Raw genomic sequence first — 13,745 nt, 5'->3', positions numbered from 1 at the left:
ACTCACACACACACAAACATATACAGAAACACACACACACACACACACACACACACACACACACACACACACACATACACATGAATGTGCGCAAGCACACACACACACACACACACACACATACATGAATGTGCATGCACACTCACACACATATACACACCCACATTAACACAATGGCATGTCCTGCCGCCACACACCCCCCTGGGTCCTGAGACAGGCGGGAGTGTGTTGGTCTCACGGCGTGTGTGTGCGGTCGACCTGCCTGTCTCTCAGGGGTCCTAAGATAAAGCCTTAAGCATCAGCTGGACTCACCAACTGCCCTCTGGCATCCTGTAAGCAAACGCCGGGCATTAGCTGGTGGCATGGCCGCCAACCCACTGTAATGCGCCCATGAAAGAGCCATGTGGAGGAGGATGGGTTAGGGTGGGGGTTGGATGGGGGTACGAGTTGTGTGTATGGGGTGGGGGGGGGGGGGGGTGCTCTAAAGTTACATAGGCAGTAGCCCCCCATCCTGTATGCATGTTACTACTACTGCGCAGAGACAGCCAGAGATTGCGTGTAAGATTAGCACCACGAATGGCGCTCTCGTCCGGTCCGAGGCCCTGCAGCGGTAATGAAGTGATTGAGAAGAGCTGAGAGGCCCCACAGATGATGACCAGGGCAGATAGCGGTAAGCGGGTGTCAGGCAGCAGACACTGGCTGCCGGTACGCAAATATAACACGGTCGAAATGCACTGCATGTGTAGTAATGGGGAATGATGTGACTGGAGCGCGATGCGGGCGCGTTATTAAGGGTAATTAATTATGTCATGGCTCATGTTGCAGGGCCAATCACAGCCCTAATAACTCACTGAGGTCGTTTGAGTGAAGAAGTGAAGGCATACTGTCCTTGCATAGAGCAGAGAGGAGGGCAGTATGATAGATAGATAGATAGATAGATAGATAGATAGATAGATAGATAGATAGATAGATAGATAGATAGATAGATAGATACTTTACCAATCCCGAGGGAAATTTAGGTCATCCAGTAGCTTATACACTTATGCACTTGTGCAACTCACAGACATACAATACGACGTGTAGCCATAGGATATAAAGATATCTACACAGTGCCTTTGGAAAACAAATTGTAAACAGGACAAACAAACTTAAATGAAGCTAAAAAGACACACGACAACAGAGCTACTTGAGAAGGCTGCGCTAGCGTCGGCGCCGTCCACTATATACTGCATGTACCCCTGGGGCTTGATGGACACACGTACAGTACACTATATACTGCATGTTCCCCTGGGGCTTGATGGACACACGTACAGTACACTATATACTGCATGTACTCCTGGGGCTTGATGGACACACGTACAGTACACTATATACTGCATGTACCCTGGGGCTTGAGAGCCTCGACTGAATCACTTTAAGATGCTCGAGAGGGGCAGATATCAGCCTCATTATCACTCTACACGTATACTATACTATACTATACTCTACACGTCTACTCTACTCTACTATACTCTACACGTATTCTCTACTATACTGTACATGTATACTATACTCTACTCTACACGTCTACTATACTATACTCTACACATATACTATGCTATACTCTACACGTCTACTATACTATACTCGACACGTTTAGTCTACTATACTCTACATGTATACTATACTATACTCTACACGTATACTCGTATTATTACGCCCTCCCCATCCACATCCGTCAGGCTACCACCCTTTCATCATTTAAACAAGTCCTCAAAACTCACCTTTTCAAACTCGCCTTCACCTGCTAACCCCTGCTCCCTACCCTCCACTACCTGACTCATTCCGCACAGCTTTTATTTACTCATGGTGCTTCTTAATTCGGATTTTCCACAGTCAGGGCGAAATATGCACAACCTTTCAGCCAAGGCAGGTGCTGAGTCAAAGGAGACGCAGAAGACGCGGCCAGACCTGATTTATGCGGCCCAAGGCATCCGCCCTGAAAGTGGCTCTCTGCTTCTGGTGTATTTGAAGGAGGCAGGATTGATGAGCAGCAGTTGCTCTGTCATATCTGTCATCTTACTGTGTAAATTATTGACACGGTGGGCAGGCGCCTCTGCTGTGTGTGAAACAGCGTGGGAAATCAATGGCAATGAACAACAGCCAACCTCCAAAGCATGTTTAGGGACCCGGCATCCCAGAACATGTCAACATAGAACACAGTAATAAACAGTCATGTTTTACTTCTACGCTCTCTCTTAAGATTGAAATAACCACGCCATAAAGATGGCATGGCAGATGCCGTACCCTGTCGTTAGTCGTAATCTCATTTCACGCCCAATGATATTACAGTCATGTTACCAGTGTTAGTAATTATCATGACCGCTTTCATGATACTAGTTGTGTCATAACAGCCTCTGTTACATGTTCATAACCTGTCATAACAGCCTCTGTTACATGTTCATAAACTGTCATAACAGCCTCTGTTACATGTTCATAAACTGTCATAACATCAAATAAGCTGTCTTAACAACCCCTGCTAATGGGGATATAGCGATGCTATGTCATCGGAAATTAGCCTTTGTTTAAACACTTCCATGTCATTTGTGTTACATGATAACGTTATTAACTGAGTTATCAGTTCAACTGTCTGTGACGCATACATGTATTGTAAATGTATCATTAAAATCAAATCAACAAATAAAATCATTCAAATCTAATCAAATTCATCCATGAGCAAACTCATGTGAAATATATGATGCACTGCTGGATGTTGTTTCACATACAAAGCCGATAGTACCTTATAAGAACATCGAAGCGTGCGTGTAACCTGACATTTCTACTGTACGAGGTAATAATAAGCAATGAGGACAAGCCAGAGACCAATATGGCATGGGTGGCAATTAAGAGGCACTGTATATCTTAGCGAATTGAAAGTTGATGAAACGATAGTAGGGTCGGGCTGAGGTATGGAAATTTGCCACCCACTGGTGTGTGTGTGTGTGTGTGTGTATCAATGCGGCTCTGAGCACGACAGAGCGTGCTGTTTGACTTGGACCGCGTTCAGGAATGGCGCTCCCAAACCAGGGCACACAATTTGCAGATGTTAGTAGAGATCTTCCTGGGTGTGGGTGTGTGTGTGTGTGTGTGTGTGTGTGTGTGTGTGTGTGTGTGTGTTGGGCTGTTTAAAATAACTTTCTACTGCCTTGGCAGGTTGAGAAAGAGAAGAAGCAATAGTGGGAGGGATCATGTGTGTGTGTGTATGTGTGTGTGTGTGTGTGTGTGTGTGTGTGTATGTGTGTGTGTGTGTGTGTGTTGGGGGGGGGGGGGGGGTAGGGCGGAAGAGAGAGTGTGTTTGTGTGTGTCTGTGTATGTATGGTGTGTGTGTGTGTTAGGGGGCGTTTAGTGTGTGTTTGTGGGGGTTCTGATTTTTCCATGTGTCACTTTCACTTCTCAATAAGCTATTAAAAAGACGCGCCCTAACTACAGCCTGAGCTCACCAGGAAGGTATACGTGCCGCTGACATCACTAGGCCTCACAGGTGCATCATGGGTAAGGGGATTGGAGAGGGGGGGGGGGTCAAGTGTGGAGGAGGGGGGCAGAAAGGTACAAAAGTCCATCAGGCAGGCAGGCTTGCCGGCAGCACACACACACACACACACACACACACACACACACACACACACAACCACACACAGCGAGCTCCCTGGATACTCAGCATCTATTTATTGTGCCTCCCCCTGTGGTGACCCTGCCTTTTATTTTAGCTCCCATGATTCATCTGACATTCATCCCCTAAAAAGTGCAAAACACCTCTACGCTTACACCCACCATCACACACTCAGAGAGCAGAGACACACTAGCTCAATGAGAGATGAATAAGTCACAGTAATGATCTCTGTCAGTATAAGTGTGTGTTTAAAAATGTATAGTATGTGTGTGATGTGTGTGTGTGTGTGTTGTGTGAGTGTGTGTGTGTGGAGGGGGGGTCTTTATGTGTTTCTCTGAGTCTATGTCTGTGAGGATGTGTCTTTGTTGGTGTGTGTGTGTGTATGTGTGAATGTCTCTTTGAGTAGCAAAGAAAGTGTGTGTTCTTATGTCTTATTGTATGTGTGGATGGTGGATGTGTTCGAGTGTGTGAGTGTGTGTAAGTGGTGTTTGACAGCTCTAAGACGGCTGGAGAATGTGTTGTTCCGATCCGTCTGTCCTCTCACTGTCTGGATGGGTTTCACGGGCGTGGCCATGGCAACACGATGCTGCCCCGGCCCAGGCGACCCCATGCTGCCACAGTCGGGGGGAGGGAGGGTGGGGAGGGGGGCAGCCCCCCCCCTCGATGCTCACTCTCTCTCTCCCTCTGTCTCTCACTCCCTCTCTGTCTCCCTCTGTCTCTCCCTCCCTCTCTCTCTCCCTCTGTCTCTCCCTCCTTCCCTCTCTCTCTCACTCTGTCTCTCACTCTCTCGCTCCCTCTGTCTCGCCCTCCCTCTCTCTCTCCCTCTGTCTCTCTCACTCTCTCTCTCCCTCTGTCTCTCACTCTCTCTTTCCCTGTCTCTCACTCTCTCTCTCACTTTGTCTGTCACTCTCTCTCTCCCTCTGTCTCTCACTCTGTCTCTCCCTCTCTCTATTTCCCCCACTGTCTCTCCCCTCTCCTCTCAGTTTCTATATGCATCTCTATCTCTCTATCCCCATTTCTCTCTCCATCTCCCTTTTTTTTCTCTCTGTCATTGTCTCTCACCATCACCCGTCACCAGCTTGACCGACACAGCCTCACTGGGGAGGATTTGTGTGTCTCTAAGCCCATATCAACCGTGGAGACTGAGGAGAGGCTGACAGAGGGCCGGTCACGGGTCAACCACAGGGCTGCATCGACCGCTTCCCCTCCCCCACATCGAGTTACCCCCTGCAGAATGCCCCCACCCAGGGCCAGGGCGTAGGGGGTAGAGAGGGCACTTACACTGGCATCCCTTTCACCGGCTGGCTGAGCCTGGTCAGCGCGGTGATGCAATCAGACAGAGCGCTCTGGGGAATCTGGGTGGAAATTTCGGAGAGCAAATGGCACAGGCATGAGCCTTTCAGGAGCACGGACCAGAGGGGAGGCGTGACTGGGGTGGGATAGGGTTGGTGGGGTGGGGTGAGTGTGTGTGGGGGTAGAAGGTGGGGTGGGGTGGGGTGGGTTGTATTGGGGAAGGTTGGTAGGGGTAAGTGTGTGTGGGGTAGAGGGTGGGTTGGGATGGGGAAGGGTAGGGTTGGTGGGGGTGAGTGTGTGTGGGGTAGAGGGTGGGGTGGCGTGGGGGGTATTTGGAGAGGGGGCAGCAGGGGTGTGTGTGGGGGGGGGGGGGGGGGGGGGTGTTGCTTAAAAACTATATCCTAGCAACTGGGGAGTATGATACCCCCGTGCCAGGTGCTCGCCGCGATTGGTCAGTCGGGTTGACACTGACCCCTCCCCTGGCGGTTGTGGCCCGTAGAAAAAATAACCCAAACCAAAACATCCTCCACACTGTACTCACTCCTGTGCACTTGATCCACATGCACTTTAATCTCTGATCTCTTGCTTTTTGTTTTATTTTACATTTTCTGGTCTCTCGGTTTCTTTCTCGTTTCTCATTTTATTCATGTATGTATTCATCGAACAGATCTCGGTAAAAACACCTTGATACATGTGCCTTTGCCATTTACTGATCGCGTGGACGAGCCCAGAGCAAAGATCTTCATCAGCACAGCATGACTTCTCCCTATCCAGCCATGCCGTACTGCCCAGAGCACACGTTTCAACGGTAAGGACCATCTGGAGGAGTGTGTCTCTCCTGAGTGTGTTTGTGCTGATTAAATATAGCAGTGTACCATTTACAACAGCGCCGACGCTCAGCAGTCCTCACCAGGAATAGAGGATAGCTTTACACACACAACACACACACAAATGCAGTAGTTGTATGCTTTACCCTTTACCCTGGACGGTGGATTGGGGTAGTTTTGAAATTAGTCAGTGTGGGGCATTCAGCATGTGTAATCACACACAGTGGCATGTTCTTACAGACAGTATGGTATACCACTACTGTCAGTGTTGCTTTGCTGGCTGGCAGTGTCTTCTCTTCCAGAGCATTGCAACCTGCCCCATAGCAGAACCAGAATCAACATAGTGTCTGGCTCTGTCATGGATCCAGCCCAGTTCCATGTCAGTTCAGAGCCGGATCCGGGCCAAGGTCCCTTAAGCAGAGCCAGCATTTAATTCAGTCAGTATGGGGTGGCTGGTTTTATCAGACACCAGAGCCGCGGTGTGAAAGTGCAAACTCAGGGTGGGAACAGTTGTGTCTGAGTCCCAGCTGCTGCTCGTGTCTGATATTTATAGGTGGGGGGTACTTTTAGCAACAATGCAAGAGTATTGGGAGCACCAGGGTTTAGGGTAGCCGCCGGAGACACCCGGGTGCAGGCAGCCACTTGAGACCCGCTTTCCTTATCCTCTCCTATAGTCTTCTCTGTTTTCTTCTCCTTTCCTCACTTCTCTTCTCTTTTCTTTTCCTCATCTCTCCTTATTGCTCCATTTCCTCTCCTTCACTCTCTCTCCTCACCTCTCCTCCCCTCTCTTGTCTTCATCTTTCCTCTCCTCTCCTTCCCTCTACTCCCCTCTCCTGTCTTCTTTTCTCCTCCATTCCCCTCTCCTCTCTTCCCCTCTCCTCTGCTCTCTTCCCCTCCTCTTTCTTCTCCTCTCCTTTCTTGGCTGCTCCATTTTCTCTTCTCACCACCGTTGTAATTGTGTGTCTCCCTTTTTTGTGTGTCTTTGAGCTGATGAGTTTGTTAGTCTAACAACAATTGGGGTGAGCACTGTGCATATCACATGGGATCTAGATCATGAGTTAGCAAGTGCCTCAGTTCACGGTATTCTGCAGGCTCAGAATGGTCACCACTGCTAGGTTTCAAGTTGCACAACGCTGAGATATGAAGAGCCTTTGATAGGTTTCAAGATGAGATACACCGCAGCTTGTGTGAGACACAAAGAGTCCATAAGTCTAAATAAGTTGACCTTTTGGTAACTTCTAGCAGCTTTAATTGCAGGCAATGCAGAACTAATCCTCTGACAAACAGAGATCTGACACCCTCTCTGTCTAACTTTACCCTGAGGCGAAGGTGGGCAGATTAAGGAACTGTCCATACAACAACAGTGGAAATAGAGTTTTTGCGAAAACCGAAAAGTTGTGTTGCTTTTTCGCCTTGTCCACATGACACCGTTATGATGCAAATGCAGAACCTTTTGAAAACGATTGGTGACACCACCCCAACTTCATGTTTCACAGCACTAAATGTTGGCAACCTTAAACAGCATAAGATAACTGGGGAAATTCTGTTTGCTGATGTTGGCAAATTATTTAATTATGAGGTTTATCTTGTCTCATTGTGCCATTGCTTTGATAATAACATTGTTTAATTTAAGGCTATACATTTTAAAATGACCTAGCTAGCAACGGCTTTTTCACAATTTTTCAATAATGACGAGGATGAGGATGATTTCTCAAAACAGTGTGGCGTGGGTGCTAAACTTTTTGAAAACTTAAAGGAAACATGTATAAAAACATATATACATATATAATACATATACACATGTATAAAAAACATCCCATTGTTGTGTCAACAGCACCTTAAAGGATTGGCTAGCTTAAAAAAAATCCACTTCAGCTGACCACCGTAAAATGTCTGAAAACTGACCGACAAAGATTTAAACCAAAACACACATTTTAATAAATGCTGTTAGAGACATACCCTCTGACCACAACCACGCCTGTTGTATTTCTGTATTTTTGTGTTTGCGGTGGGCCAGAGAATATGGGTTTCTGTTATCACTGTTGTTTTAGTCCGTAATCCAACTGCCACGAAGAAGGCTTATTGCCTTCACAGAAGGAAAAGCAGGGACAGAAACAACAACTTATATACACAGACGAGAAGCGACAGAGAACACAGCATTGCCCTTCTCAACTTTCTAACTAACTCCTTTAATATTTTTAACCATAAGGAGAGGCTGAGTTTTTACAGGTGCCATAGTCTCTGGAAGTCAGATGAGTTCCCTGAATATACAGTATATCTATTTAATTTCCAAAAAGGTTCTCTGTCTGCATCCGGTGGCTATGGTTTTATAGATTCATACCAATGATGTGTTTGATATCTTCACATTTGTGACTTCTGAGACATTTCGGTGCACATTGGTGTAAGAGGTACTTTTACCTGTATTTTCAGTGGGGATTTAGCTTAATCAAACATATTATTTGGATATATAATACGGACAAATTAGAACATTAGCATGCAATTAAGGAACAAAAGAGTTTTGTAAATTATAAAGCTTACAGTTTCTTATGTGCACTAACAGTCCCCTTTGTGAACGATGAAAAGATGACAAACAGGGCAGCCTGTCATCGTGGGTGGTGCTTGTTTGAAAGTTGTGCAAAGTTCCCATTTTTTTCCACCTTTGTTTCTTACCCAAGTTGGCTGAATTCATGCAGCCTTTTCACCATAACAAAAGCACGCCACTGAAAAGAGGAGAATCTTCAGGTTGGGGTGTTTTTCTTTTGTTGAGCCCTCATGTCGCCCCTCAGTTTGAAGGATGAGTTGGGCGGTGGGGGTTTGGCAGAGTTAAAGCCTTTGAACGCTTGCGGGTCCCTGATTAATGAAGACACTGGAGAAGGTCCCCTGTCTCCCCCAATCGGCTGCGGCTGTTTGTTTTGATTGCGTTTTCATCGGTGGATGTGCCCAACCTGCGGGGAGACAATGGCTGCCCCCTGTTTAGCGCTGACCTTTGACCCAGTCCCGTCTGCACGGGGGCCAGGTCTGTCTTTAAGTGGACACTGAGCAGCCTTTCCCTGGGGCTGACAAAATAACTCTGTGCGTAACCAGACACCCGCCTGCAGCCAGCAGCCGACACAACCACAGCCCACCACAAAACCACTGCTGTACAAAAGACAACAAAACAGAGACAGACCCAAACTAATCTGAAAATGATGACTATTAGCTGCGTCTTTATGCAGGAAAAAAAAAGTCACACTGGCAATTCATTTCTACCTCTTGAATTGATTCTCTACCCCCTTGAATTGTTTAACAATATGGTAAACATGAAATAATTAAGCAATATAGCACGAGTGGGAGTGGGGTAGGTAAGGGATAATCCCACGGGTGGTGTTCGGCCGTAGCCACCGAGGCCGCTAGGCCGAGTGGCGTAGGCAACAACACCCGTGGAATTATCCCTTACCTACCCCACTCCCACGAGTGCTATATTGCTTTTATAAAACAATTCTACAGTCAACAAATTAACATTTCAACACGAAGTTATTGATTCAAAATGGTTTATTTCGCCATTGTTTCTCCGCAACAAAAAATAGTTCCATTGTCAACGTCTTGGTTTGGAATTTTAAAAACTTTGAATTAACGGTTATCTTCAATGCGAATGTTTCATCGCGGAGTGATTTATTTTTAGCTGTGAAAAGTCCCGTAACTGTAGGTATGTTGACGAATAACCTATAGCATGGAACGTCTCTCGTCCAATCAGAAACAGCTAAATTACACGCTAGAACCCAATTGTTTTATAATGTTTAATAATGGTAAACTGCACGGTATCACTGGAGTTGAAAAATGTCTGCTAAATACTGTAACTTTAAGTATAACTGTATCTATTAATGGATCTAGCTCCAGGAGAAGGAGCTTTTACAACATGTATATTCTGTTATAGGCCTATTATATGATGTTTATGACTCTTTACCGATGCCTCTTTACCGATGTCATAAATCCCCTGTGTTCTTATTCCAAAGACAGCATTGACAACCACACGATTGCCTATGAACCCAAGAGGACTTTATCAAATCAGGGCATGTTCTAAGTAAGGGATAACGGCCGACGAGCTGTCCAGTTCTACAAAGATAATGGACGCTGCGGGGCAAAGAACACCAGGACGCGCAGTCCATTATCTTTGTAGAACTGGACAGCTCGGAGGCCGTTATCCCGCTTATCTCCCGTTTACAACATCCAAAAATGTTTTTATTATTATTATTTAGAATTTCCTTTATCTTTAGGAAACTTAATATGCATAATAACCTGACGAATTCTTGATTTGAAGCCTAGTGCTCCTGTTAGAGAAAGTAGTGTGTGGAACTGGTCTTATCATATAACCTTTAGTTTCCCCGGGCATTGCTGCAAAGTGACACTCATGAGCTCTCCTCTGTAAACGGACACACGGACAAAGGTGTTGTTCATAAGGTTTTACCATTTAAAGTTGAACTCACGTTGATGGTGAAGTTGGACAGAGCAACAGGGAGGTCAAGTTTGGTGATTTCGGTCAAAGGCTCACAATCGAGCCGGCGAGTTAGCCGTGTGAGCTACTATCTGTTTGAATGGGTTTTTCGTCTACGCGTTAGCAGTCGCCTACAAATAATATTCGAGACTTTCAGTTAAGGCTTACAATACTCTGCAGCATTCGTGGAGCACATAAACAACTAACCGAGTTAATTTAAACTTATAAAAAGTCGTGTAGATAGCTTAATTCACATAAAACATTTCCCACTAACTTCTCCCAACAGGCCGCCATCTTTGTTCGAATTATCCTAGCTATCACAAAATAAACGTTACGTTGGTTGTCAATGGTAACCATTCAAGAGCATTGATATGGAACGGCGATTTAACTTTTCTACTGGGATTACGTCCAAGGTGTCCATCTATACGAATTTATTGTACACCCCATTAGCCAATCAGAAAACAGTATTTAGTTCCAGAGGGAGATAACCTCATCATAAACTATACAGGAGGAGAGAACGTGCCTACGCATCCTGTGTGTGTGTGTGATTCATCCTGATAACAGCTAGCTCTGACACTCCCTGCAGGACTTTAAAACCCTTTTTTGGTTTTGTTTGATTAGTTTTTGCCAACCAGGCCGGGAGGAAAATATTGGCGTTGTCATGTGTCATGTTTAAAAGGCCTTGCTATTATAACACCGGCGAGGTATGCATGCCACTGCCACCAAGAACCTGGCTATAAACCCCTCCCCTACTTCTGTAACCCCACCACCACCTCACCGCCCCCAATCTTCCACCCAGCCACCCGTCCAACTGCCATCTCTGCAGGCGTAAATCATGTCTCTGACAGCTCAGATAGAAAAGGACAGGATGCTTGTCTCCGTGGGTGTTGTGCCTTTTTGCGGGCTGATGACGTCGTTCTTGGCTGATGCGCCTCGCAGTGTTGTGTTCCTGGCACTCTCCCAATATGCCCCCCACCGCCGGGTTATAGGGCTGCTTGGTTCCGACCCCTCAACTACCCCCCTCCTTCAAGTCCTGCATGCCCCTCAACAACGCGTCCAGATTCCAGCCAGGTTCTGCTCTCCAACCACGGTCGGTGATGTCATTATATCGGGCTGTCAGCCCGCCTCTCCGGTCTCGGCCAATGCATGTAAGGCACGCTCGCCACCGACCGACCTGGGGGAGAGTAGGCACTCAGCACCTGCTCCAAACCTATATAATCCCCATGTTCTCACTGGCCTGAAATGTTAACAATATTAAGTGTAATAACACATAAACATAAGAGATATCCAGTTGCCCACTGGGAGAGGCCTTTCTGTGGACAGGCCTTGGCCATCTTCATAGCAAATGCATCATGTTATATAAGAGTCTAGCCATCTTGGTCGTGGTGAATTTCTACTTGGCAGTAGGAAGGTCATTCCTCAAGCGGGCTCTGTTGTAGTCCGGTTGGACTGATTTTATTCATCCTCACTAAAAGGGCTACACCATATCATATATCAGTTGGCTGAAATAAAGTAATGTAACAACTAGAATAATATTTGATATTGCGATAATTGTAACAGAATGTATATGTCAAACTAAAAGGGCTTCACTATATCATATATGTGTTGGCTGAAATATAGTAATGTAACAACTGGAATAATATTTGATATGCAATAATTGTAACAGAATGTATATGTCAAAGAAAATAGTTTAGAAGAAAATGTAGAATTCATTAATCAGTGTGATTTTCTTAAATAATGCAATCAACGGCAAGATGGTTTAAAAAAAAAAAAAAAAAGCAAAACATTCATGCCTAGCCTATCCCATGTCCCATTTCTTGTTAAAGCGTCATCTTGTGTGAACTTTTTGATACACCTGCACCTTACAGTCTTTCTCAATATTCCAGTACTACAGTTCTTCAGCAGGGTAAAAGGACATTGTTATGATACTGATGTTTCAAATGTAATATTATATATAACGACACTGACACTAAGTTAAATGTATTTATTTTTAAATGCTAAGTGGTTTGGTAAAACATGTATTAGCATTAGCTGAATGACCATGTGTCATGTCCACTGGCCCACCATAGGTAGTACAGTGAAGTAAAGAGAAGATAAGACAGGAACGGTAACAACACTGCGAGATTTAAGGTATGGGCGTGTGTGGGTGTAAAAGTGTGTTAAATGAACAACCTCTGTCTAAAGTTTGCGTTAGCTGGTGCTAGTTACATTATCTTAAAACAGACCTATGGTATCATAAACACGTGCTGATAAGGAAACCCCGAGGCTGGAGTAATTATTGTTGTGTAATGTATGTAGTTATTTTGTTTGTATGTGTTATGTAACAACGTTAGATGCTTAAGTAAAATAGTCTGTAAGGTTAGAAAACAGTTCTGTTTCAAGTGTAGGCTACTTGAGGATTTTGCAGTTTCTCTGGCTTTGAAAAGTAGGTAGCCTGGTCCTTTCAATACCCCTGTCATTATATGCTTTCCAGATTTAGTGTGCAAGGTACGTATTTGCTCACTACACAAAAGCGCCAGAACTATGCATGTCTGCCGTGTAAAATACGGCTGGATTTAGATTATTATCTTGTGTGTACAATGGGGAAGTGGGAATGTGGAGGGATGGGATTGTGGACTCGGAGTGACAATTGACTTGGAAGGGTTTGGCATCAGCCGTCTCTCAGCGTGCCAAATGACAATATCTATGGGCCTTAAAGTACACATTAGGGTTGAAAGACGCTTTTCTACCCTATGACAGGCCTGGCAGCGATCCGTTGTCCCAGTAATTTAACTCGGGCGTTCGCCTCCTACCACACCTCTTTGGCTTAACTCAAAAAAGAGAAGTGGCAGTGAAATTAGTCTTACCGTGCTTGTGAACAGCGACGTTACCCTTTTTTTTAGAGCGAGAAATCCCGCTTTATCTGTGGCTTTGGCTGTAAGGCTGTGCGCTCCCACTCAGTAGTCTACACACCAACACAGGTCTTTTCATTTTTAATTTGAGGAATTAAGGCTAAATCCATGGCCATTAGCTCCTTTTGGAAAAGACGTGGTTTCCAGATGATGAAATAATGACCCCCAGTAGTTGTATGTAGATTTAAAAATATTATGTGATGTATCAGAAGTTGACATTTTAAAGGCACCCAGTGCAACTTTATAGGCTTGAGACTCGAAAAATAAACATTCAATTTTCTAGTCTTTTTTACACGTAGTAAGTTTCAATAACTCCATACCATTACATAGTGACATTCAAGGAGCAAAGATGAGACATCGTTGTGTGGTGAGAACTGACTGAAAATCGTAAGCAACAACAATCACCGGTGGGGAGAGGCCATTTTTCCATTGACTGGAATCCTGCTTTATTTATTGGTGGCAACAATAAATAAAGAAAATGGCGGCGATTGTTGTTGTTATCGATTTTCTATCAGTTCTCACCACACAACGACGTCTCATCTCTGCTCCTTCAATGTCGATATGTAATGGTATGGAGTTATTGAAACTTACTACGTGTAAAAAAGACTAGAAAT

The 13,745-nt window shown here is 45.2% G+C and overlaps 1 protein-coding gene across 4 annotated transcripts in view; it reads left to right on the top strand.

Moving 5' to 3' along the window:
• Window positions 1-5,493: 5,493 nt before the first annotated feature.
• Window positions 5,494-13,745, top strand: part of tp63 (tumor protein p63) — a gene marked incomplete at both ends in the record, with an annotated part of 63,109 nt that continues 54,857 nt past the window's right edge. For all 4 annotated transcript variants that reach the window (XM_080833473.1, XM_080833472.1, XM_080833476.1 and 1 more), the window contains one exon: window positions 5,494-5,750. In XM_080833473.1, the coding sequence (XP_080689599.1) occupies window positions 5,698-5,750 (53 nt within the window). The remainder of the gene's footprint in view (window positions 5,751-13,745) is intronic.

The sequence above is a fragment of the Sprattus sprattus genome, assembly GCF_963457725.1.
Source record: "Sprattus sprattus genome assembly, chromosome: 2".
Lineage (NCBI taxonomy): Eukaryota > Metazoa > Chordata > Actinopteri > Clupeiformes > Clupeidae > Sprattus > Sprattus sprattus.
This window is presented reverse-complemented; position numbering and strand designations above follow the sequence as displayed.